Source organism: Bos mutus, chromosome 6 (assembly GCF_027580195.1).
Source record: "Bos mutus isolate GX-2022 chromosome 6, NWIPB_WYAK_1.1, whole genome shotgun sequence".
NCBI lineage: Eukaryota > Metazoa > Chordata > Mammalia > Artiodactyla > Bovidae > Bos > Bos mutus.
In genome coordinates, this window is record NC_091622.1 from 66180433 (window position 1) to 66206938 (window position 26506).

The window sequence follows — 26506 nt, forward strand, 5'->3', positions numbered from 1 at the left end:
GGATGTTCATGGCTTGTAAGGTATTAGTAGGGAAATACAGATACACTCTGTTAACTTGCTTATAGTAGTTTTTATTTTGCAGGGTTGGTTTTTAAACAATAGTAGTGACTTGAGCCATAAAATATTTTGTTAACATAGTATGAATAACATGCTCAGTTTTAAAAGAATTAATATTCATCAGTTGCTGTTGGATGAATCTATGCCCAAAGTAGAATCCTACAGTAAAATATAGCTCTGTACTGTATATTTCAAAATAAGGCAAGGCTCATTCAATTAGAATTTGGTGAAAGGCATTGTCTCTATCTCTTACTTTAATAGTCAAGGTAATCTCCTTTCATATCTGCATTCTAGATTTTGCATTTAATTTTTTGTCTTTTCCTTTTTTTCATTTCCCATGATACCATGTACATTAAATTTTATTTTTAAAGAATACTGTCTCATGTTTCATAGATTCTGGTTAGAAATCATCCTCCTTGTGTAGATTTAAAATTCATATTTTTAGATGCTTATTGTGACTACACTTTGTCTCATTGGATATTCAGGAAACAGATGTGGTACCAGACACCAGGCTTTTGGACAAGTTTAGTCAGATTACACCTCTGCTCTTCACCCCAACGGATGAGACTATCCCAGATCCACCACTGGAGACTCTGTACATCATCGACTTCTTTATTGCATTGGCAATTTGCAACACAGTAGTGGTTTCTGCTCCTAACCAGCCACGGCAAAAGGTAAGACTAATGCAAACAAGGGTCACCTTCCAGAAGAGAACTGTGGGTTTAAATATATTTGTTATGTGCTCTCACTGTGCATGCATGCTAAGTTGCTTCAGTCGTGTCCAAATCTTTGCAACTCCATGGACTGTAGCCTGCCAGGCTCCTCTGTCTATGGGGATTCTCCAGGCAAGAATACTGGAGTGGGTTGCCATGCCCTCCTCCAGGGGACCTTCCTTACCCAGGGATCGAACTGGAGTTTTTTTACGTCTAACCTGCATTGGCAGGTGGGTTCTTTACCACTTTTGCCACCTGGGAAGCCCCGTGGTCTTATATGGATTGTGATTAACAATAGTAACAGGTAACATTTATACATCACTTAACCTGTACTCTGAATTTATGATGTTCTAAGCGATTTGTTGGTATTAATAGGTTTAATACTCCCAACAGTTCCATGAGTTAGGTACTATTACTCTACTACTCATTTTACAGGTAAGCTTAAGTAACTTGCCCAGGGATACAGGACCAGTTTATTGGGGAAATAGGCTTGAACCCAGGGAGTATGGATCCATGCTACTACACTACTTTGCTTCCAGGAGGGTAGCTAATGAGAGCAGTTCTTGGCAAATGTGACTCTCTTCATTTTGCTTTACTTTGCCTAACAAATTGAAGCTTTCTGTGAAACTTCTGAACATATGCACTACATCAAGCAAAATATAAAGTATCAGATTCATTATCATGTTTAATGATAATATACCTTTTCATATGCCACTTGGGTAATGTAAACTCAATCGCTGGAAGATCCAATACATCTATAATATACCAAGGTTCTGCTGTTCCCACACAAGCTGAATCTTTAAAGTCTCTTTGTAGCTTAGAATTCATGGAAAATTCATTTTCAATTAAAAAGGAAAGCTTGCTTTAGAGATTGGTGATTCACCACTCGCTGTGCTGTCTTCCTTGAGTATAACTATTTCCCCTTTTGCACGCATCCACTTAAAATTCAATTTGCAGCTCAACCCAATTAAATTTTCATTTTCTATTAGATCATTTTCTCTTGGCAACTTCAGAGGTGGTCAGTTTTAACATAAAAATAACTTCTCATTAAGCTTTCATTTGATCAGAAACTATATTTTTATCAGATTTCAATTAGAAACTTGCTCTTTGAAGTTATCTAGTTAGAGGATAAATCACTGGTTATTCTGTTTTTTTCCCTCATACAACACCTTTTGATATACATCTATTTCCAATGCAGACATCTTTTGGTGTTTTCTGCTTAAGAAATATAGTTGTCTTATCCCCAAAGAATGTAATATTCCGTGGCCTGAAAGAAAATCTCTGTAGGCATATAAAAGCCTAAGCCTCATGATATTTTAAGGTGGTACCTTAAAATAGGTGAATAAAAGCAGTAAATAAAGAGCTCATTGAAATTCATATGTAATACAGAAACGTCATCTGTAGTTGAGTTCACTTTTCATTTTTGAGTTGCCAGTAAGTTTGCAAATTGACCAACATGAGTCCCTCAAACTATCATAAAATTAATAATTATTAGGAGAAAATTCTTTAATTCTTTGGACATTCTATTGTGAAAATTTTAGAATTCAGTTAATTGGTCTTTCCAATTAGTATTCTAAATTGAATCACTGATAAGAGTTCTAGAAGAAATCAGAATATGAACAAGAAAAAGTTCTATAAAAGTAGAAATTTGAATTCATATCATGATATTGATAGTCTTTCATAAACTACTTTATTGGCGTATTTTTCTTAAGTCAAATTAACAACCTTTTTTATAATCTGAAAAATGAAAGAAAAAACACATTTTGTTAGTCTTTTGATTTACTTTCTTCTAGTGTTTTAAATGTGTATTACTCATTTGTTTTTCTGCTGCTCATACTGTTTTTATAGCTTTTTCAGTATGGCCCTGTAATCTTTATAAACTTGATATTTAAATATTATATAACATTTTAAGATGTTTCTAATTTGTTATTGAATACTTATAATTTTTAAATTATTATTGCTAGGATGCATATAATAAAGATAATTTTTTTTATATTAGGTTATATTATCAGAAAAATTTGCTAAAAGTATGCCCACTGCTACCAATATTAGCACACTTCATATCTTTTGCTATGAGCTGTCAGATTTCTTCCTAAATGGTTGTAGAAATTCGCAGTGCTATCAACATTAGCACATCTTTTTCATAACGGCTGCTTTTATTTTTATTAATTTTTTTGCAGCATTGTGCAAAACATGAAACAGTTTGCTATGTAAGGGAGTAGTAACTTTTCATTGTCCTTTTTGTCCCCTAGTTTGACTTCATAGTTGTTATCAACTGCTTTTGACTGTTTTATTGAGACCTTCTCATGTTATCTTTCTTAGGTCGGACTCTCTTCTCTGCGTGGAATACCCATTAAATCTTTGGAAGAGATTAAAAACCTCTTCCAGAGACTGTCTGTCCGAAGGTCGAGTTCACCGTCTCTTGCCAGTGGGAAAGAGCCATCTGGAGTCCCAAACGCCTTTGTGAGCAGACTCTCTCTGTTTAATAGAATGAAACCAGCCTCACCTGTGGAGGAAGAGATCTCCCAGACGAGTGAGAGCCTCCAGGGCTCTGATGACTCAGCTTGTCCCACAGAAATTGAGAAACAAAACAGCGATGCAGGCATCGCAAATGGCAAGGTGGAAGCCCTCCCCGGACAGCCCTTGACCTCCAGCCTGTGTTATGAGGCTGAGAGCCCCGATGAAGCTGCCTTAGTGTATGCTGCCCGGGCTTACCAGTGCACTCTGCAGTCCCGGACCCCAGACCAGGTCGTGGTGGACTTTGCCGCTTTGGGACCATTAACATTTCAACTCCTACACATCCTGCCCTTTGACTCAGTAAGAAAAAGAATGTCCGTGGTGGTCCGGCACCCCCTTTCCAACCAAGTGGTGGTATATACAAAGGGTGCTGATTCTGCAATCATGGAGTTGCTCTCTGTGGCTTCCCCAGGTGGGTTCATGCAGGTCTGAGAAAGAAGTGATGGGAAGGGCTTGGTGATCACAGGGCTACTCTCAATGGTCTTGTAAAGGCAAACAAGCAGATCTGTGAGGATCCATCACACTTGATGAAGTAGGGAAAGTTGCCTAGGATTTGGTGAGAAAGCACCTAAGTTTTGGGGTTCCGTAGACCAGGGTTCAAATCTGTATTCTTTCTTTTGAAAGTAAGAATGTTGTGTAACTCATGGCAGAGGACACAAACATTTAAAACAACAGAAGTTACACTCAAGTATAGGGTTTCACATTTTTATATAATTCTTATGCAATATTAGGGTTCTCAAGTATAGTCTTTCACATTTTTACAAAAACAAATAACGTTTGTCCATAGTATAATCAGCAGATAATGGATCAAAGGGATATACTATATGCAATATATGCAGTGCCTCTGCTCAGAGCCTAGAAAATGGTAAGTGCTCGGTGGAAGACAGCCAGCATCAGTATAATCATTGTTACTGTCATTATCACTGTTGTGGGAATGCTATTTATATTAATTTGGGGGCCTTTTTCTCCCCAAGGAGAAAGGAACAAGGGAAAAATTTATTCTGAGGGGGTCCCTTTTATAAATGCACATTTAGGGTTCAAAACTGTGAGGCCTTTTGTTTGTTATGGATTAAGCTTCCATTATTTTTAAAAAATGTCTGTCGTTGGATAAGCTGGTAGGAGCACTTGTGTGTCGTCAATTATTTCAGATGGACCAGGTCTGGAAAAACAGCAGATGATGATAAGGGAGAAAACCCAGAAGCACTTGGATGACTACGCCAAACGAGGCCTGCGCACTCTGTGTATAGCGAAGAGGGTGAGGCTGCTTGGGGCACCCTCTGGCTTCCTTCTTTCCTGTGTTCGACCATCATTTAATGAAAACAAGCATGTATCAAACCCTGATCCAGATATCTGAGAAAGTTCCTGGGCCAGTGGCTTTCTTTTCATATAGCTTCTTTATTCCTTATATATTAGTTGGTCACTTTGTTCTCAAAGTATTTTGCCAGAAAAGTTTTCAATAGATTTGAGTATTTTCATTTGGAAACTGCAGTATGGCTGGGAATAAAAATTCCTGGATCCTACTCTCTGCTCTCAGTACCTTGTAAATGTCATTCCTCTGTCTTGCAGCATTTTTAATGAATGAGGCCAGAGACTGGCCTTTATTTTCACCGTAGAAGTTCTTGATATTTTTTCCTTGTTTGCTTGTACATCTTTATCTGTAAATCCAGATAAATTCCCTAAATATTATCTCAGTTTTGATTATTGTCTATGTAGAATAATCCTGAGACCTAGTTTTTCCTTTCTACATAAAAAATTATGTAATAAGAAAGTCGAGTTCCAGAAGTGATTTGAGGGGTGTTACTACCAAAACCATCCCTGGGAGCCTGGGAGAAACTGAGATACAGAGTCTTTTAAGAGTAAATTCGTTAAGTTTTTTTTGTGCCCCTTGGCCAGTGGGGCATGGCTTCTGTACTGACCAAGTCCAGCTGCTCAGCTGTAATGTGTGCTATGTGCTAAGTTGCTTTAGTTGTGTCTGACTCTTTGCAACCCTGTGGACCCACCAGGCTCCTCTGTCCATGGGCCTCTCCAGTCAGGAATACTGGAGTAGGTTCCCATTTCCTTCTCCAGGGCATCTTCCTGACCCAGGGGTTGAACCCGCATCTTCTTATGTATCCTGCATTGGCAGGTTCTTTACCACTAGTGCCACCTGGGAAGCCCACTCAGGTGTAATAAGCCTATGCAAAACCTTACACCTTGAGATCCCCCCCCTTATTAATAAGCCAAGACATGCCAAGTCCCATCCCTACAACTGTATCCCCAAATGCACACCTAGGTAATGTTTCTTCCTTCAGTGGAGATTCAGCTAGCTCATTGATGAGAGCCCTGGCAGGAGAAGATGGGGAAGTCTAGTTAAGGTAGGGAAGGAGAGTCTAGTAAGGCCTAAGGCAAGGGAAGAATGTACTTATGGGGAAGGGAAGGGAGTCTGCTATCAAGATATAGCTAAGACTTTGTTCCTTGTTTCTTGTCCTTCAGTGTTTTATCTGTCAGCCCACACAGGGGAAATACTGGAGGAGAACCAAGAAGGCTGCTCTTGCCAACTCTCTCTCTCCTCCATAACTACTTCCCACTCATTCTGTCATCCTCTCCCTCCCTGGCTCTGAGCCCTGCAGTTAATTTTTGCTGTGTTAGAAGCCAGAGTGTCAATTTTCTGTCCTTCATTGTGATCTCTAACTAGTAGAGAAGATGGAGAGAGTTGTGTAGATCAAAGTATCCATTCTTTAATGGCTGTCCGATAATACCTAAACGATAGAGCTCCTGAGAGAACTGCGGATTGAATTGGAGTCTTAACTGAATTGGAGACTGTAACTAGGTCCTGAGGCCAGTGCATGCATCTCTCATTTCTTTCCCAAATTCTAATTCTTGGGAACTGCCTTAGGGAAAGTAGCATATTTTATAGACTCCGAAGCACTTAATTTCAGCTGCAAGGATAATCAAAAGCCTGTCTCACACATGGTTGTAAGAGTGAAGAAATTAAGATCAAAACAGAGCTTCTGCCTTTTCAGTGGAATGATTCTGTCCTAATAAAGATATAGCCCAGCAAATGTCAGATTCTCCCAAATCAAATTACCTTGTGGGCAAGAACGAGTAGAGGAATTGGCTCACCCCATCAACTGCATGCTGCTTTATAAGAATTGAAAGTAGATTTCTTCTCTATAGCAAGCTGAAGACAAAGGAACATGTGGCATTGGTTCTTTCTCTAGGAATTCCACTTAATGTTTTGTTTGGAAGAGAGCTTTCTTGCTTTAATCATTTGGCTTCCTCTTTCTTTTAACCCCTATGAATAACTCACCCCATAAACCAACCATCAAAAGAAATCAAAGGTGGGACTTTCCCAGTGGTCCAGTGGTTAAGACTCCAAGCTTCCAATGCAGGGAGTGTGGGTTTGATCCCTGAGTGGGGGAACCAAGATCCCACGTGCCGCATGGTACGGCCGAACGAAACAGTGCTGCCCTATAGTTCTGTGACACCTGAAATTGAGTACCCAACGCCACTTTCTCAACTGCACCATTAGAATCCCCCTGGATTTCACTTTCCAAGTGGTTCCTTTCTCCTTTCTCTCTTCATAGTTCCTGGTTTAATTAAATGGATTAACCCACTTGCATCTTATGAGTAGAATTTCCCAGAGATACTGAGCTACAGGGTCCATCCATCCTCAGGGTTTTACTAGTCTGATCACAGAAAGGTTTGCTACTGCGTATGGTATTTGGACCTGGCCTGAGTGAACCCAGAAAGAGGTATACCTAAAATGAGTTCATGGTTTGATATTTTTCTAGGGTGGGTCTTGACAGGTTTATCACATAGCCTGCCTCATAGCTTTTTTCCCCCTCCATAGGTCATGAGTGACACTGAATATGCAGAGTGGCTGAGAAATCATTTTTTAGCTGAAACCAGCATTGACAACAGGGAAGAATTACTCCTTGAATCTGCCATGAGGTTGGAGAACAAACTAACTTTACTTGGTAGGTGGACTACGGTGTATTGTCTTAATGGAGAATTTTTTTAAATGCTTAATGTCTCTGTATTAGTTATTTATTCACCAGTGCCTTTTTTTCCCACTTTAATCCAATATATATTTGTGGTTCTATCCACCCTGTCCAGTTTGATTTCTACCCACCTTCCAATCTTTCCCAGTCCATTTTCAACCACAATAAACTTGACTTCATTTGTGGTAGGGTCAGGGTGATCATCCTTAAGATCATTTAACAATTCAACACTTAACATAGACTATAAAGCTGAATAAATACTCTTGTTCAAGAGAAGAAAGCTAGAGTTTCTTGCCAGGTATTGGATAAGGTTTTTTAATATATGTTGTCTTTTTGAATCCCACGCTACAGATCTGTTGTATGTAGAAGAAACTTGGGGCACAGAGCAGTTTAATGACTTGTTCAGAGTCACAGTCTAGTCACCGGCAGAGCTGGTGAGAAGCTCAGAGCTATCCATCCCTCACTCTAGGGCCCATATTCTTTATTCTGTGCCTGCAATTGGACTAAAAATTTTTTTCTCTCTCTTACTTTTTGGTTTCAGCTAAAAGTTGCACACCTGACACCTCTTGTTTCAGATTGAACTGCATCTTAAAATCACCTGGAGCAGTTTAAATAGTACCAGTGCCTACCCATGGAATCTGATTCAGTTGGCCTGATATGTGGCCGGGGTATTTGAATTTTTCAAAGTTTCCCAAGTAGTTCCCAAGAGGAAGTCAAGATTGAAAAACACTGTTTTAGAGTCTGGACCTCTAGATACTAATATAAATGCTAACACACCAAAATACCAGTCTCTAAGCTCCATTCCTCAGGTTCAGAGAAAAGCAATGACCTGACTTGGTCTCTAGCCAGTGGAGTAATGATCTTCCTCCCAAGTCATTTCTCCATGACAGTGTGAATGGTCTATAATAGATCCACTTTTCCTCATCTGCAGTCCCAAACTCAACATGCTCTGTGGGTTTAGCGCCAAAACTCATTTATTGGCAAGATCAGGCCTCATTTGATAAGACAGTTTAAAGTGTTTATTATCCTAATTAGTGTGATTGTAATTTATAAGTTTTGCTAAAGAAATATTAATATGCTTGATTACCAGATATTATAAGATATGACACATGTACCGTGTTACTTAAAAATCTGCAGAGCTTTTGAGTTCCAAAATATAGCTAGTCTCAGTTGTTTTAGAAAAGGAAATTATGGACTTATAGTATGAAAGAGCATTAAAAATAGATATTGTGTGTTACTGACCAGAACATTCTTTAAAAGCCTGTCTTTACCCTTGGGAATTATAGAATTATAAAATTGGGGATTAAGTTTATATAAGTAACTGAGTGAAATCCCCTCGAACCCCCTAGAAGAAAGCTAGCCAGAAGGAGAGCAAGTGAGTTTGATAAACTCATTGATTGCTAAGGCTTTCCTCCCCCAGTATTACTTTTTTGTATATGATTTTGGTCTGAGGGGTCAACATTTCATTTGGACCCCTTGAAGCTACTGGAGTGGTTTGCATAGTTCAGGACAGGATCAGCTAACAGATAGGGTTCCATCATAGTTTAGGCGGGCTTCAGCTGGCTTTTGTTTCTTACAAGCCCTATTGAACTCCGGTTATTTTCTAGGTGCTACTGGCATTGAAGATCGTCTGCAGGAGGGGGTCCCTGAGGCTATAGAAGCCCTTCACAAAGCTGGAATCAAGATCTGGATGCTGACAGGGGACAAACAGGAGACAGCTGTCAACATTGCTTATGCGTGCAAACTACTGGAGCCGAATGACAAGCTCTTCGTCCTCAATACTGAAAGTAAAGTATGTACCCTGAGATTAGCCCAGTCTCCTTTTTTTTTTCCCAAAGCCAGTGGAATACTTGTGATTTCATGACTGTTAGGAGAAAGAAAAACCAATAACCATTAGCTCCTTGATAATTAGTTCTTCTGTCCAGCAGTTGGACTTCCCTGGTGGCTCAGTCGGTAAAGAATCGGGGCTGCAATGCAGGAGACTACTTGTAATGCAGGAGACCTGGGTTCAATCCCTGGGTCAGAAAACTCCCCTGGAGAAGGAAATGGCAACCCACTCACAGTATGCTTGCCTGGAGAATTCCATGGACAGAGGAGTCTGGCAGGCTACAGTCCATTTGGTCAGAGGAGTCAGACACGACTTAGCGACTGTACTGCTACTACTATCCAGCAATGTAGCTTGTTTAGTTATTTTAAAGGCTTGGAAAATATAATGATTCAAAGGAAAAAATTCCCATTAAAAGAATTTACATTGTATTTGCTTCTCCCTTTACCCCCATATTGAATTATCACTGAATTGACCAGATTTAGCCCATGATGACAAAATATGTCAAGCTGTGAGGCAGGCACCTACCTCCCTTTCAAGCTGAGGGGAAGTGATTTCTGGTGTAATCTTGTATTTTCCTGGTAATTCTAAAATTAGGCTCAGAGGATAATCTTGCCCTCTAGTGGCAAATCTTATATAGTGCACCTGAAAATATCAAAAGTTGAAAGAACTTGAAGGGAAAAAAGTTTTTTCTTCTCCTTTTTTAGGGAGAAGGAATTTAAAAGGTTTGGATTCAGCCTATATTTTCCAATACCCTCTTCCCTCCAGCCCTGTCACTCATCTCTAACACAAATAATCTAATTAGTTAAACAGGCATTTTATTGAATATTCTTAATACAGTGATACTAAGAATTTGTGCGTATTGTATAATTTGCCTGGAAAACCTTCCTCCTTCCTTCCTAAGTTGTCAGACTCTATCAGTCACGTTCATTTTGGCATAGCAACCTGCCTCTCAGAAATTCTCTGAAACTTGTCACCCGGATCATGTCTTGGGTCTTGGTCACAGGCTACCATGTTTGATTAGCCATGTTTTTATGGTCAGTCGTCAGTCAGTACCCAACTAGATGGTACATTTTGAGGGAGGAGAATTTTCCTTAATACAGACTTAGTTTTCCTTGGCAGTGGACAGTGGCTCAGGAACCTATAAGCAAAACTAGCAGCCAGATCCCAGTATCAGCTAGGGAGTTAGCACCAGAAAATGCCTGGTGATTTTAGTCACTAAAATGGATGTGCCCTTAAGTCTAGTAAGACCTGGATTCAAATGCTTAGCCTGCCAGTGACCAGGTATGTGACCTTTGGGAGTTAACCACCTGAGTCATTTTCCTTACCTGTAATTTGAGAGTAATCCCTATTTTATAGCATTGTTGTGTGTATTAAATGGGGAAATATACATTATTTAATATGGCCCCTGGCAGATGTAAGGGCTCCCCTGGTGCTTCACTAGTAAAGAATCCGCCTGCCACTGTAGGAGACGTGAGTTTGATCCCTGGGTTGGGAAGACCCCCCAGAAAAGAAAGTGGCAACCTACTCCAGTATTCTTGCCTGGGAAATCACCTGGACAGATGGGTCTGGTGGGCTACAGTCCATAGGGTTGCAAAAGAAGCGGACATGACTTAGCAACTGAACAGCACACAACAGGTTAATAGATCTTGATTTTCAGTGACTGCAGAGTATGTTACCTTCCACATGTACCATTTTAGTTTAACCAAACTTCAGAGGGTTTTTAAAGATAATTTTTTACTATTACATTTTGAGCCTCTAATGAGCATATTTGATTCACTGGGGACGTTTGAGGTGTATGGGATCAGATTTGTACCCATGGTAAAGGTTGCCAGGTAGCTCCATTTTGAAGTTGACTCTCTTGTTAATTGTGTATCCATCCCTGTTGTTAAGTAAGGTTGTTAAGCCTTTGTTGTGTCCATGTGTGCCTACATATCCATACCTACTATAGTCTATTTTATTGTGGGTTGAGAAATACTTGATAAAACAGCATTTGAAATAAGAGAAAATGGCCTCTGAGTGAGGGACTCTTTCCTGAATAAACTGTTTTAGACCGAGTGTATAAACTTAAATGCAGTGCTCTAGGCTTTTGTTTGTCTCTGTCCTTTGTGTCATTTGACACTGTAGTTTCTGGTTATATTGTTCTTGTTTTGAGTAGAATTCATCAATGAATATTTATTGAGTGACTAACTTGGTCCTCTTTTAGGCGTTATGATGGTTTCAAAAATAAATTAAAAGTGCTATCTGTCTTCAGAGACCTTCCTAACAAGCCGGGGGTGAGGAGAGTGGAGGGGATTGTATGCAAACCAACTGTGTTGAGGCCGCTGAGAACAGGACCAGAATGTTAGCTCGGTGAGGGTGGGGACTTCCGGTTCATTGACTTGTCCCCAGCACCTAGAATTCTCAGTAAATAGTAAGTGAATGAGTGAATAAACGAGTTGAATCAAAAAGAAGAGAAAAATAATAATTACTGTTTTAAATTCTGAGTATTGTGCTTTACACTAGGAGCTTTGCGTGTATTATTTCACTTACTCCTCACAACAACTTTATAATGTAGACATTTGTATTTTTCAGATTAGAAAGTTGAGGGTGAGAGAGGTTATATAATTTGCCTAAAGCCAAGCACATAGAAAATGGAAGAATGAGACGAGAGCACACTTGAGATTTATAGTTTGAGAAGTAAACTGCACAAATATTTGTAAACTGCACAAATAAACAAATCTTACACCTATTTCTCAGTTGTGTAGTTGGAAGTGAGATGTTCCTCATCTATTTATCCCCTTCCCACATACACACAGAAGTCTCTGCAGAAGAGCTGTGAGGTCTTCAAAAGGAACCTGTTACTCCCTCCCTGGGGTTGCCTGGATGCGGCAGATGTTAAAGAATAGCAGTGATAAATTTAGCTGAAGGTGGCCAGCAAGGGAGCCCCGAGGCTAAATGTTTGTGCCTCTTGTTTCAAGAATGCCTGTGAGATGCTGATGGATACAATTTTGAAAGAACTTCAGAAGAACCCAGCTTCTCCAGAGCAAGCATCCTTGAGTGCGAGTTTACACCAGCCTCCTCCCACCCTGCAGGGCTCAGGGCTTCGGGCTGCACTCATTATCACAGGGAAGACCCTGGAGTTTGCCCTGCAGGAGAGTCTGCAGAAGCAGTTCCTGGAGCTGACTGCTCGCTGCCAAGCTGTGGTCTGCTGCCGAGCCACGCCCCTACAGAAGAGCGAGGTGGTAAAACTGGTTCGAAGCCACCTCCGGGTGATGACCCTGGCCATCGGTGAGTGGGAGTGGAACCCAGCCCCATGCTTCTCCCTTTCGTGTCACACCAAAAGCTGATTCTTCTGTTTGTCCTTTCTTCCGTACATCCCTTTGCCCTTCTCTGGGTCTGTCGTTCTCCTCCCTTCTTTCTCTCCATCCCCGACTGCCTCCCCGTTCCCCTCCATCACCTATTTGGCCCCCTGTTATGAATCAGGTGGTAGAGATGTGACATAGAAAACAACATAATAGGAGTCTGTGTTACATATCAGATCACCTGGGTTAGAAGGGTTATGTAGTTAAACGTAGACCTGATAAGTCCCTGAGTTCTACCTTCAAGAAAGTTAAACTCAGGAAAATTAACAATTCATTTATTTGTTCAACAACTGTTTACTGAGTGCCTTCTATGTACCAGGCATTTTCCTAGGCAGTGGAGAAAGACAAGTGTACTAAACCGACAAAGTACCTTTTCTTAAGGAGCTTACATCTAGGAGGAGGGCAATGCAGTAAAAAGTGAAACAAAACAAAAAGGTATAAAGATTTAAGATGTCAGATAGTGACAAGTGCTATTGAAAAAATTAAATCAAAGTCAAGGGATGAAGAGCATTGGGGGAGAGGGAAGGGGCTGCTATTTAAAATAGGTTTTTCAGAGATAGTCTTACTGATCAGGTGGCGTGAGCAGAGACTTGAAGGAGATGATAAAGCAGCCATAGGAGATCTGGGTTGGGGGGAGTTTCTGGCAGAGAAGACAGTGAAATGTCAGGATGTGCACCATGCTCAGCGTGTCAAACCCAAAGCGGGTTGAGCAAAAAGAAGGGTCTTCTGCAGGTTAGTGAAGGGCAGAAACATGGCAGGCAACCAGATCATGTAAAGTCTTGGAGGCCATTAGGAATTTTGGCTTTTATCTGTAGAGATAGGGAGCCACAGGAGGACTTTGGGCAGAGGAGGGACATGATCTGCCTTAAGTTGAGAAGGGTCACATTGGCTCCTGTGTTGGGAGTAACCACTGGATCACAAGGACATAAGGAAGACCAGTTGAGCAGCTGTTGTAATAATTCAGGGAGAAGAGAACTGTGGATCGAGCCCAGGTGGGAGCAGAGGAGGTGGTGGGATGTGATCAGATAATGGACATGGTTTGAAGAAAGAGCTGGTTAAATTTGCTGATGGCTTGGATGTGTTGAAGAATAGTAGGCGTCAAGGGGGAGGTCAAGGGTTTATCTCTAAGAGTATAAAGGATGGAGCATCCATTTACTGAGATGGAGTCAGGGAAAGCAGGAGTTGGGGCTTACACACATTAAGTTTGAGAAATCCATTAGCTGTCAGCAGTGATGTTAGGTAGGCAGCTGGAGATAAAGTCTGAGATTTTAGCAATGAGGAATTGGCTAGAGACATAAATTTGGGAATTGTAAGTCTAGTGATGATATTTAAAGCCTTGATATTAGATAAGCTCACCAAAAATGAATATAAGTGGACAAGAGAAACAGGGTGAGATTAAGTTCTGTGACATACCAAAATTCAGACATTAGCACAATGAGAACTCAGTCTTCCCTTATAGTCTCTGCTTCTACCTGGATTATTTTCAGTCTCAGGTAGCCTCTCCCCTCAGGATGCTGTTCTAGCCACTGAAAATTCCCACCTTTATATCTCATCCTATTAGCAACCTGAGAGAAATAATAGTACATGTTTTCAAGTTGCTGGAATAAAGTATCAGGGTTACGGTGGAATTCTGTTCAACTGTCCTATTGAAAGAACATATAAATGAGTGAATTGTTCAAGGCCCTGGATCCGTATGTTCCTGAGGCTACAGCCCTGGACATGTCAATTGTATCAATTAAGTTGAATCATGTACCCATCTCTGAACCAATCACTGAGGCCAGGGAACAGATGATGCTAATTTCCCAGGCTTGCTTCAGTTGCCCATCCCAAATCTGGAGATTTGGGTTCATCCTAACAAAACACATGGACTCAGTCCCCAGGAAAAGGTAGGATACTTCATTAGAAAACAAGTAAAGTTTGCTGGGCAGTTGGGAACAACCAATGTTCATTACCAGTGGGAATGTAATAACTCCTCTTAAGAAGCTTCCCCTGTGTTGAGATAAGGAAATCTATAGCAACCATAATAATACCACGCGACAGGTTTACTAGAGACACACTCAGTGGTACTTGAAACCTAAGGAAGGGGCATCATATCTAAAAGAAACATGACGACTTCCCTGGTGGTCCAGTGGCTAAGAGTCCACCTGCGAATGCAGGAGACACGAGTTCAATCCCTGGTTCAGGAAGATTCCATATGCTGTGGGGCAGCTAAGCCAGTGTGCTGCAGCCATTGAAGCCCATGCTCAGTAGAGCCTGTACTCCAGAAGAGAAGCCACTGCAAAGAGAAGCCCACGCATCGTAACTAGAGAGTAGCCCTTGCTCACTGCAACTAGAGAAAGCCCACACATAGCAACAAAGACCCAGCATAGCCATAAATAAGCAAATAAATAAGTATTATTTAAAAGGAATATGAGAAGGATTTCCCAGAGGAAGTGATATCTAAGCTGAGAGAGCAATTAAAATCTAGCAAGGTGGGGCGGGGGTGATGAGGGCAGTGTTATAGGAATAGAGAAACACGAGGTGCAGGGCTAGAAGAAGCAGAGTATATCTGGGAAATTGGAAGTAGAGTAAGTGACATAGACAAAGGGGAGGCTAGCCCAGGCAAAGGATTTTCAAGTAGTACTGATTTGGAATTCTTCTGATGGCAATGGGATACCACCTTGAATTCCTGCTTAGCCAGCTTCCAGGCAGCTTGGAGACATGGGATAAACCTTGAAGGATTAGTTTGTTGGCTTGAGAGGCTGCTACTGATTTGTAGTTTGCATCTTTTCTTTGCTCCTCATCTGTTTCTCTTCTCCTGTCTCACGAAGGTGACGGTGCCAACGATGTCAGCATGATTCAAGTGGCAGACATTGGCATTGGCATCTCTGGGCAAGAAGGCATGCAGGTGAGTAGATGTTGCACACCCGAATACCATAAACTTGACCTTCCCATCCAAAGGTAGCCTTCTCCACGGTCACATCTCTGTGGTAGAGTGAGGCTGTCTGCAGCTAGCTCAGAAGTGAGTGACAGGGCATTTATCCATTCATTCGCTCAGTGATTATTTACTGGGTGAGTATTATGGTATTTTCCTGGGTAATTTTAACTCACTTGTTCAGTTTTAAAAATATAACGTATCTAAATCATAAGAACATATGTGTTATCTCTGCAATAACTATGACTTGATGCTGAGAGCTACTGAGGATTTGAATAAAAGACCTGAAGATCCTAAATAGGGAGATGCGAAGAGAAGATAGGAGAGGATGAGGGAGGTGTGACTGCCAGTTTTCATGTGTATGCACTGGATAGTGTTGTAGGCACAAAATTCAGATAGAGGCTTGGACAAAAGACTGCTTGTCATGATTGGAGCAAGTACTGTCAAAAGAAAGTGGGCTGTGAGGCTGAGGGTTTCCTGAGAATTGTAAATTATGATGTCTTTACAAAAGATGAGAAATTCAAATACCTCCTTTGCCTGCCGCGTTGTTAATAGTCAAGTGAAGTCATAACTGTATGCTTTTATATTCTCTTCGTTGAGGAGAAGCAAATGCTCCCTCGGAGTTCTTTCTGAGGGGGCTGCTTTCTAGGGAAAGCACACTTGCCGAAACTACATCATGAATAGTAGACCAGAGAGAAGTCTTGTTTCATGGGGTCATGTTGGAAAGCTGAGTGGTAACTCCAGGCAACCCATTAACGCTCTGTATGCAGGCGTTTTTGCTTGTTTGGAGAGGGTTATTTTTTTTTTTTTTTTGGCGGGGGTGGGGATCTGCATGTAAGGCTTAACCTACATGTTTAAAAAAATTTTTTTATTTTTATTTTTACATGTATTCTCCTTTCATTTCCATCTTTTCTTTTTATTTTATTTTATTTTTAAACTTTACAAATTGTATTAGTTTTGCCAAATATCAAAATGAATCCGCCACAGGTATACCTGTGTTCCCCATCCTGAACCCGCCTCCCTCCTCCCTCCCCATACCATCCCTCTGGGTCGTCCCAGTGCACTAGCCCCAAGCATCCAGTATCGTGCATCGAACCTGGACTGGCAACTCGTTTCATACATGATATTATACATGTTTCAATGCCATTCTCCCAAATCTTCCCACCCTCTCCCTCTGCAACAGAGTCCATAAGACTGTTCTATACATCAGTGTCTCTTTTGCTGTCTCGTACACAGGGTTATTGTTACCATCTTTCTAAATTCCATATATATGCATTAGTATACTGTATTGGTGTTTTTCTTTCTGGCTTACTTCACTCTGTATAATAGGCTCCAGTTTGATCCACCTCATTAGAACTGTTTCAAATGTATTCTTTTTAATGGCTGAGTAATACTCCATTGTGTATATGTACCACAGCTTTCTTATCCATTCATCTGCTGATGCACATCTAGGTTGCTTCCATGTCCTGGCTATTGTAAACAGTGCTGCGATGAACATTGGGGTACACGTGTCTCTTTCCCTTCTGGTTTCCTCAGTGTGTATGCCCAGCAGTGGGATTGCTGGATCATAAGGCAGTTCTATTTCCAGTTTTTTAAGGAATCTCCACACTGTTCTCCATAGTGGCTGTACTAGTTTGCATTCCCACCAAGAGTGTAAGCAGGTTCCCTTTTCTCCACACCCTCTCCAGCATTTATTGCTTGTAGACTTTTGGATCGCAGCCATTCTGACTGGCATGAAATGGTACCTCATAGTGGTTTTGATTTGCATTTCTCTGATAATGAGTGATGTTGAGCATCTTTTCATGTGTTTGTTAGCCATCTGTATGTCTTCTTTGGAGAAATGTCTCTTTAGTTCTTTGGCCCATTTTTTGATTGGGTCATTTATTTTTCTGGAGTTGAGCTGTAGGAGTTGCTTATATATTTTTGAGATTAGTTGTTTGTCAGTTGCTTCATTTGCTATTATTTTCTCCCATTCTGAAGGCTGCCTTTTCACCTTGCTAATAGTTTCCTTTGTTGTGCAGAAGCTTTTAAGTTTAATTAGGTCCCATTTGTTTATTTCTGCTTTTATTTCCAATATTCTGGGAGGTGGGTCATAGAGGATCCTGCTGTGATGTATGTCGGACAGTGTTTTGCCTATGTTCTCCTCTAGGAGTTTTATAGTTTCTGGTCTTACGTTGAGATCTTTAATCCATTTTCAGTTTATTTTTGTATATGGTGTTAGAAAGTGTTCTAGTTTCATTCTTTTACAAGTGGTTGACCAGATTTCCCAGCACCACTTGTTAAAGAGATTGTCTTTAATCCATTGTATATTCTTGCCTCCTTTGTCAAAGATAAGGTGTCCATATGTGTGTGGATTTATCTCTGGGTTTTCTATTTTGTTCCATTGATCTATATTTCTGTCTTTGTGCCAGTACCATACTGTCTTGATAACTGTGGCTTTGTAGTAGAGACTGAAGTCAGGTAGGTTGATTCCTCCAGTTCCATTCTTCTTTCTCAAGATCGCTTTGGCTATTCGAGGTTTTTTGTATTTCCATACAAATTGTGAAATTATTTGTTCTAGCTCTGTGAAGAATACTGTTGGTAGCTTGATAGGGATTGCATTGAATCTATAAATTGCTTTGGGTAGTATACTCATTTTCACTATATTGATTCTTCCAATCCATGAACATGGTATATTTCTCCATCTATTAGTGTCCTCTTTGATTTCTTTCACCAGTGTTTTATAGTTTTCTATGTATAGGTCTTTAGTTTCTCTAGGTAGATATATTCCTAAGTATTTTATTCTTTCCGTTGCAATGGTGAATGGAATTGTTTCCTTAATTTCTCTTTCTGTTTTCTCATTATTAGTGTATAGGAATGCAAGGGATTTCTGTGTGTTGATTTTATATCCTGCAACCTTACTATAATCATTGATTAGTTCTAGTAATTTTATGGTGGAGTCTTTAGGGTTTTCTATGTAGAGGATCATGTCATCTGCAAATAGTGAGAGTTTTACTTCTTCTTTTCCAATTTGGATTCCTTTTATTTCTTTTTCTGCTCTGATTGCTTGGCCAAAACTTCCAAAACTATGTTGAATAGTAATGGTGAAAGTGGGCACCCTTGTCTTGTTCCTGACTTTAGAGGAAATGCTTTCAATTTTTCACCATTGAGGATAATGTTTGCTGTGGGTTTGTCATATATAGCTTTTATTATGTTGAGGTATGTTCCTTCTATTCCTGCTTTCTGGAGAGTTTTTATCATAAATGGATGTTGAATTTTGTCAAAGGCTTTCTCTGCATCTATTGAGATAATCATGGTTTTTATTTTCAATTTGTTAATGTGGTGTATAACATTGATTGATTTGCGGATATTGAAGAATCCTTGCATCCCTGGGATAAAGCCCACTTGGTCATGGTGTATGATCTTTTTAATGTGTTGTTGGATTCTGATTGCTAGAATTTTGTTAAGGATTTTTTCATCTGTGTTCATCAGTGATATTGGCCTGTAGTTTTCTTTTTTTGTGGGATCTTTGTCAGGTTTTGGTATTAGGGTGATGGTGGCCTCATAGAATGAGTTTGGAAGTTTACCTTCCTCTGCAATTTTCTGGAAGAGTTTGAGCAGGATAGGTGTTAGCTCTTCTCTAAATTTTTGGTAGAATTCAGCTATGAAGCCGTCTGGACCTGGGCTTTTGTTTGCTGGAAGATTTTTGATTACAGTTTCAATTTCCGTGCTTGTGATGGGTCTGTTAAGATTTTCTATTTCTTCCTGGTCCGGTTTTGGAAAGTTGTACTTTTCTAAGAATTTGTCCATTTCTTCCACGTTGTCCATTTTATTGGCATATAGTTGTTGATAGTAGTCTCTTATGATCCTTTGTATTTCTGTGTTGTCTGTTGTGATCTCTCCATTTTCATTTCTAATTTTATTGATTTGATTTTTCTCCCTTTGTTTCTTGATGAGTCTGGCTAATCGTTTGTCAATTTTATTTATCCTTTCAAAGAACCAGCTTTTGGCTTTGTTGATTTTTGCTATGGTCTCTTTTGTTTCTTTTGCATTTATTTCTGCCCTAATTTTTAAGATTTCTTTGCTTCTACTAATCCTGGGGTTCTTCATTTCTTCCTTTTCTAGTTGCTTTAGGTGTAGAGTTAGGTTATTTATTTGACTTTTTTCTTGTTTCTTGAGGTATGCCTATATTGCTATGAACTTTCCCCTTAGGACTGCTTTTACAGTGTCCCACAGGTTTTGGGCTGTTGTGTTTTCATTTTCATTCGTTTCTATGCAAATTTTGATTTCTTTTTTGATTTCTTCTGTGATTTGTTGGTTATTCAGCAGCGTGTTGTTCAGCCTCCATATGTTGGAATTTTTAATAGTTTTTCTCCTGTAACTGAGATCTAATCTTACTGCATTGTGGTCAGAAAAGATGCTTGGAATGATTTCTATTTTTTTGAATTTACCAAGGCTAGCTTTATGGCCCAGGATGTGATCTATCCTGGAGAAGGTTCCATGTGCACCTGAGAAAAAGGTGAAATTCATTGTTTTGGGATGAAATGTCCTATAGATATCAATTAGGTCTAACTGGTCTATTGTATCGTTTAAAGTTTGTGTTTCCTTGTTAATTTTCTGTTTAGTTGATCTATCCATAGGTGTGAGTGGGGTATTAAAGTCTCCCACTATTATTGTGTTATTGTTAATTTCTCCTTTCATACTTGTTAGCATTTGTCTTACATACTGTGGTGCTCCCGTGTTGGGTGCATATATATTTATAATTGTTATATCTTCTTCTTGGATTGATCCTTTGATCATTATGTAGTGACCATCTTTGTCTCTTTTCACAGCCTTTGTTTTAAAGTCTATTTTATCTGATATGAGTATTGCTACTCCTGCTTTCTTTTGGTCCCTATTTGCATGGAAAATCTTTTTCCAGCCCTTCACTTTCAGTCTGTATGTGTCCCCTGTTTTGAGGTGGGTCTCTTGTAGACAACATATGTAGGGGTCTTGTTTTTGTATCCATTCAGCCAGTCTTTGTCTTTTGGTTGGGGCATTCAACCCATTTACATTTAAGGTAATTACTGATAAGTATGATCCCATTGCCATTTACTTTATTGTTTTGGGTTTGAATTTATACACCATTTTTGTGTTTCCTGTCTAGAGAATATCCTTTAGTATTTGTTGGAGAGCTGGTTTGGTGGTGCAGAATTCTCTCAGCTTTTGCTTGTCTGAAAAGCTTTTGATTTCTCCTTCATACTTGAATGAAATCCTTGCTGGGTACAATAATCTGGGCTGTAGGTTATTTTCTTTCATCATTTTAAGTATGTCTTGCCATTCCCTCCTGGCTTGGAGAGTTTCTATTGAAAGATCAGCTGTTATCTTTATGGGAATCCCCTTGTGTGTTATTTGTTGTTTTTCCCTTGCTGCTTTTAATATTTGTTCTTTGTGTTTGATCTTTGTTAATTTGATTAATATGTGTTTTGGGGTGTTTCACCTTGGGTTTATCCTGTTTGGGACTCTCTGGGTTTCTTGGACTTGGGTGATTATTTCCTTCCCCATTTTAGGGAAGTTTTCCACTATTATCTCCTCAAGTATTTTCTCATGGTCTTTCTTTTGTCTTCTTCTTCTGGAACCCTATAATTGAATGTTGTAGCATTTAATATTGTCCTGGAGGTCTCTGAGATTGTCCTCATTTCTTTTAATTCGTTTTTCTTTATCCTCTCTGATTCATTTATTTCTACCATTCTATCTTCTAATTCACTAATCCTATCTTCTGCCTCTGTTATTCTACTATTTATTTGCCTCCAGAGTGTTTTTAATTTCATTTATTGCATTGTTCATTATATATTGACTCTTTTTTATTTCTTCTAGGTCCTTGTTAAACCTTTCTTGCATCTTCTCAATCCTTGTCTCCAGGCTATTTATCTGTGATTCCATTTTGATTTCAAGATTTTGGATCAATTTCACTATCATTATTCGGAATTCTTTATCAGGTAGATTCCCTATCTCTTCCTCTTTTGTTTGGTTTGGTGGGCATTTATCCTGTTCCTTTATCTGCGGGGTATTCCTCTGTCTCTTCATCTTGTTTAAATTGCTGGTTTTGGGGTGTCCTTTCTGTATTCTGGCAGTTTGTGGAGTTCTCTTTTTTGTGTGGTGTTTCCTCGCTGTGTGTGGGTTTGTACAGGTGGCTTGTCAAGGTTTCCTGGTTAGGGAAGCTTGTGTTGGTGTTCTGGTGGGTGGAGCTGTATTTCTTCTCTCTGGAGTGCAATGAAGTGTCCAGTAATGGGTTATGAGATGTCTATGGTTTTGGGGTGACTTTGGGCAGCCTGTATCTTGAAGCTCAGGGCTGTGTTCCTTTGTTGCTGGAGAATTTGCTTGGTATGTCTTGCCCTGGAACTTGTTGGCCCTTGTGTGGTACTTGGTTTCAGTGTCGGTATGGAGGTGTTTGATGAGCTCCTGTCAATTAATGTTCCTTGGAGTCAGGAGTTCCCTGGAGTCAGGGTTTGGATTTAAGCCTCCTGCTTCCAGTTATTGGTCTTATTTTTACAGTAGTTTCAAAACTTCTCCTTCTATACAGCACCATTGATAAAACATCTACGTTAAAGATGAAAAGTTTCTCTACTGTGAGGGTCACCCAGAGAGGTTCACAGCGTTACATGGAGAAGAGAAGAGGGAGGAGGGAGTTAGAGGTGACCCGAATGAGATGAGGTGGAGTCAATAGTGGAGAGAGTGGGCTAGCCAATAATCACTTCCTTATGTGCACTCCACAACTGGACCGCTCAGAGATGTTCACGGAGTTATACAGAGAAGAGAAGACGGAGGAAGGAGACAGAGGTGGCCAGAAGGATAAAAGGGGGGAATGAAAAGGAGGGAGACAGATCCAGCCAGTAATCATTTCCCTAAGTGTTCTCCACCATCTGGAAGACACAGAAATTCACAGGTTGGGTAGAGTAGAGAGGGGTTAGGGAGGAGACACAGGAGACCTGGTGGAGAAAAAGGAGAGTCCAAAGGGAGAGAGAGCAGTTAAGCCAGTAATCTCGTTCCCTAGTGAAAAATGGGTACTGAAGATTGGGTTCTTAAAGGTACAAAATTGGTAACAAATACATAAAAGCAAAAATTAAAAATCTAGAGTAGAGTTTGGAATTTTAAAAATACGATGTTAAAGAAAAGAAGAAGGAAAAGAAAGAAAAAACGAACAAACAAAAACAAACAAGGTTACAAAAATTATAAAGAAAATATAGGTAAAAATAGATAACTAATACCAAAAAGCAAAAGTTAAAAATCTAGAGTAGAGTTTGGAATTTCAGATATACAATGTTATATAAAAGAAGAAGAGAAAGAAACAGAGAAAAACAAAAGTCACAGAAATTAAAAAAACTATAGGTACAAAATTGATAACAAATACCAAAAAGGCTAAAATTAAAAATCTAGAGTAGAGTTTGGAATTTCAGAAATACAATGTTAAAGAAAAAGAAAAAAAAAAAAAAAACCAAGGTCAAAAAAATTATAAAAAATATATATATGAAGTTTGCTGAAGAAAAAAATAGGTTTTTTTTTTTTTTTTTGCAAAGTAATAGGTTATAAAAGTGAAAATTAAAGGAATAAAAGAGGACTTAAAATTTTTTTTAAAAATTAAAAAAGAAAGAATGATCGTAAAAATAGTAAAAATATATCGAGGACTTTCTCTGATTTTGTTGTGAGTATGTGGGTTCAGCTCATTTTTGGCTAGTTCCTTGGTCTGACTTTTATTTCTCAAGATCTATAGGCTCCTTCCTATGTAGTCGGTAGTAACCACAGGGTTTTAATCTATTGCCTGTAGCTTCCAAGGCGGTTCCCTCTGTTATAGCTTCTTCTGTTTGCTGGACTCCAGTGCCTGGTTTCCACCCTGACACAAAGGGGACGGTGGAGGACCCTTTTTTTTTTTTTTCTTTTTAGGCTCACTTGTTCAGTCGTGCTGTGGGGAGGGAGGGGGGGATGCTGCAAACAAGTAACACTGGCCTGTGGTCGCAGTGCCTCAGCCACACTGGGTCTGTCCCCGCTCACAGCGCATGTAGCCTCCCTGCCCACACTGCTTAGGCTCTAGGTTGTTCCTCCGGGAACCATCCGTGGCCAGCCCTGGGCTGCCTGCACCTCCCAGGTCCAAGCCGCTCAGGTTCAGGCACTCGGGTAGTCCTCAGAGGCGCAGACTCGGTTGGGCCTGCATTTTATGCCCTTCCCAGGTCAGAGCAGCTCAGGTGATGAGGTGTTTAGCGAGCACGATTGCTGCGACCTATCGCCTCCCCGTCGCTCAGTTATCTAGGTGTACAACTGGCGCACCTTTTCAGGGAGATGTTGACCGTCCAGACCCCCCAAGAAGTTTTAATTCGCAAAGAAGCCTGCTTACAGTTTTATAGATAATGTCTCTGTGGTGCTGCGATTGCCCCCTTCCGGCTCTGGCTGCGTGTCACCAGAGGGGGAAGGTCTGCAGCCAGCTATCTCTCTTCAGTCCTTTGTTCTCTGCGCGGGCCTGGTGGTGTCTTAGGTTAGGGCTGGCTTTTCGCGTGGCAGATATCCCACAGTCTGGTTTGCTAGCCCAGATTTTTTCGCTCAGATAGCGCTCAGGGTTTTCAGGCCAGGTCCTTACTCTAAGCGATGCAGCCCGCGCCGCGCCTCCCTGCCCAGCCCCCTTTTGCTAATGGCGTGTGCAGGCATCTGCGCTGCTCCGCTGGGGGAGTTACCGTAGGGCTCGCAATCTGCGAGTTTTAATTGTTTATTTATTTTTTCTCCCTGTTATGTTGCCCTCTGTGCTTCCAAAGCTCAGCTCAGATTCGGCAGTGAGAAGGTTTCCTGATGTTTGGAAACTTCTCTCTTTTTAAGACTCCCTTCCCAGGACTGAACTCCGTCCCTCCCTCTTTTGTCTCTTTTTTTGTCTTTTATATTTTTTCCTACCTCCTTTCGAAGACTTGGGTTGCTTTTCTGGGTGCCTGATGTCCTCTGCCGGCATTCACAAGTTGTTTTGTGGAATTTACTCGGCTTTTAAATGCTCTTTTGATGAATTTGTGGGGGAGAAAGTGTTCTCCGTCTTACTCCTCCACCATCTTGGCTCCTCCCTCCTAAAAATTTTTATTTAAGTATAGCTGATTTACAATGTTATGTTAGTTTCAATTTTACAGCAAAATGAATCAATTATACATATACCCAACTGTTTTTAGATTCTTTTTCCCAGATAGGCTATTACAGAGTATTTAGTAGAGTTTCCTGTGCTGGGCAATAAATCCTTATTAGTTATCTATTTTATATATAGTATATATATCAGTCCCTATCTCCCAGTTTATCCCGGTGCCCTTACACCCTGGTAACCATAAATTTGTTTTCTACATCTGTGACTTTGTTTTTGTTTTGCAAATAAGTTCATTTGTACTCTTTTTTTTTTTTTTTTTTTTTAGATTCCCACATATGTTTGATATTTGTCTCTGTGTGATTTACTACATTTAAACCACATTTTGACCAGTCTGAACCTGCTGGAGGTCAGGTTGCCATGCTATGTCTATTCTAACATGTTCTGCTCAGGGTGACATTCTCTCCATCGTCCCCACAGGCTGTGATGGCCAGCGACTTTGCTGTTTCTCAGTTTAGACATCTCAGCAAGCTCCTCCTTGTCCACGGGCACTGGTGTTATACCCGACTTTCCAACATGATTCTGTATTTTTTCTACAAGAACGTGGTATGTAGCTCCAGAGAATTCATCCTTTTCCCTGTGGCCCTTCCTCTCCTGCTGGTGTAAGGGGTGAAGAGGGAGGGCCCAACGTTAAGCTTACTTTGCTTATTGATGTTTGGGAAGCAGCCAGGATGACTCCTGCTGTCTTACTAGGAATAATCTGCTATGTTTCAGCAGCTGACAGCAAATTGCAAGGCTTGTCCATCTGCTAGCATTTTCTATTCCCTATGCATTTAAATTCAATTTAACCCTGTCTGATTCATTTAGAATCCAATTTTTGACCTGCTGTAAAATGACTGTGACAAGCAGAATTATGAAATGTTTAATGCTGTCTGTCAGTAGAGAATGAAAAGGTTTGCTTCTGTGTTACAGGCGATTACTAAAAAAAAAAATCTGTTGTCCCTAATGGATGTCCCATGTGGTATATTGAAGATGCAGATACAAATGAAATCCTAGAATAGTGCCTTAGCCTATAGAGCTGGCTAGTACCACTAGATAAAGAATTCTATGGCAAGCCTGTAAAAGGTGTTTGTACTTGGTAGGTGTAATTCTGAAAAGGGCAGAATTTGATTGGTAAGCGTCTTGGCTTTTAATCTTCAACTTATCGCTTAAATTTCAGTTTCCTCTTTTATAAACCTATGTTGACCTTAGGTTGCTTCACCTGAATCCCTTCTTAGTGGGGTGATTAGGTAAAATGTCATGATTTTCAACCAAATTTATTCTTGGTCTTTTAAGTCCATATGTAGCAAGTTAGTAGTAAACAAAAATTTACATCACTAATAAAATACCATCTTTAGGGAAAAGACGACTTTGGGTCATTTTTAGATCTGTGCATGTGTGTGTGTGTCTATCATCAGCAGGAACATTTTTTTTCTTCTAGCACAGTGAACTTTTCAAGAAGCTCTTGGTACTTTACTAGTTAGAATTAGCACACTTAGTCACCAGAGTACATGATGCAAAATGCTGGGCTGGATGAAGCACAAGTGGAATCCAGATAGCCAGCAGAAATATCAATAACCTCAGATATGCTGATGACACCACCCTTACACAGAAAGCAAAGAACTAAAGAGCCTCTTGATGAAAGTGAAAGAGGAGAGTGAGAAAGTTGGCTTAAAGCTCAACATTCAGAAAACTAGGATCATGACATCCAGTCCCATCACTTCATGGCAAATAGATGGGGAAACAGTGGACACAGTGACAGACTTTATTTTCTTAGGCTCCAAAATCACTGCAGATGGTGATTGGCTCCATGAAATTAAAAACACGCTTGTTCCTTGGAAGAAAAGCTATGACCAACCTAGACAGTATATTAAAAAGCAGAGACATTACTTTACCAACAAAGGTCCATCTAGTCAAAGCTATGGTTTTTCCAGTAGTCATGTATGGATGTGAGAGTTGGACTATAAAGAAAGCTGAGTGCCGAAGAATTGATGCTTTTGAACCGTGGTGTTGGAAAAGACTCTTGAGAGTCCCTTGGACTGCAAAGATATCA

At 40.1% G+C, this 26506-nt stretch overlaps 1 protein-coding gene across 7 annotated transcripts in view; it reads left to right on the forward strand.

The window, feature by feature from the left end:
* The window catches only part of ATP10D (ATPase phospholipid transporting 10D (putative)), a 137355-nt gene that overhangs the window by 86444 nt on the left and 24405 nt on the right, over positions 1-26506 (forward strand). For 6 of the 7 annotated variants that reach the window (XM_070372352.1, XM_070372354.1, XM_070372353.1 and 3 more), the window contains 8 exons: positions 543-731; positions 3093-3699; positions 4436-4542; positions 7120-7246; positions 8878-9062; positions 12056-12365; positions 15250-15326; positions 24895-25020. In XM_070372352.1, the coding sequence (XP_070228453.1) occupies positions 543-731; positions 3093-3699; positions 4436-4542; positions 7120-7246; positions 8878-9062; positions 12056-12365; positions 15250-15326; positions 24895-25020 (1728 nt within the window). The remainder of the gene's footprint in view (positions 1-542; positions 732-3092; positions 3700-4435; positions 4543-7119; positions 7247-8877; positions 9063-12055; positions 12366-15249; positions 15327-24894; positions 25021-26506) is intronic. The other variant, XM_070372351.1, reaches the window with a different exon arrangement.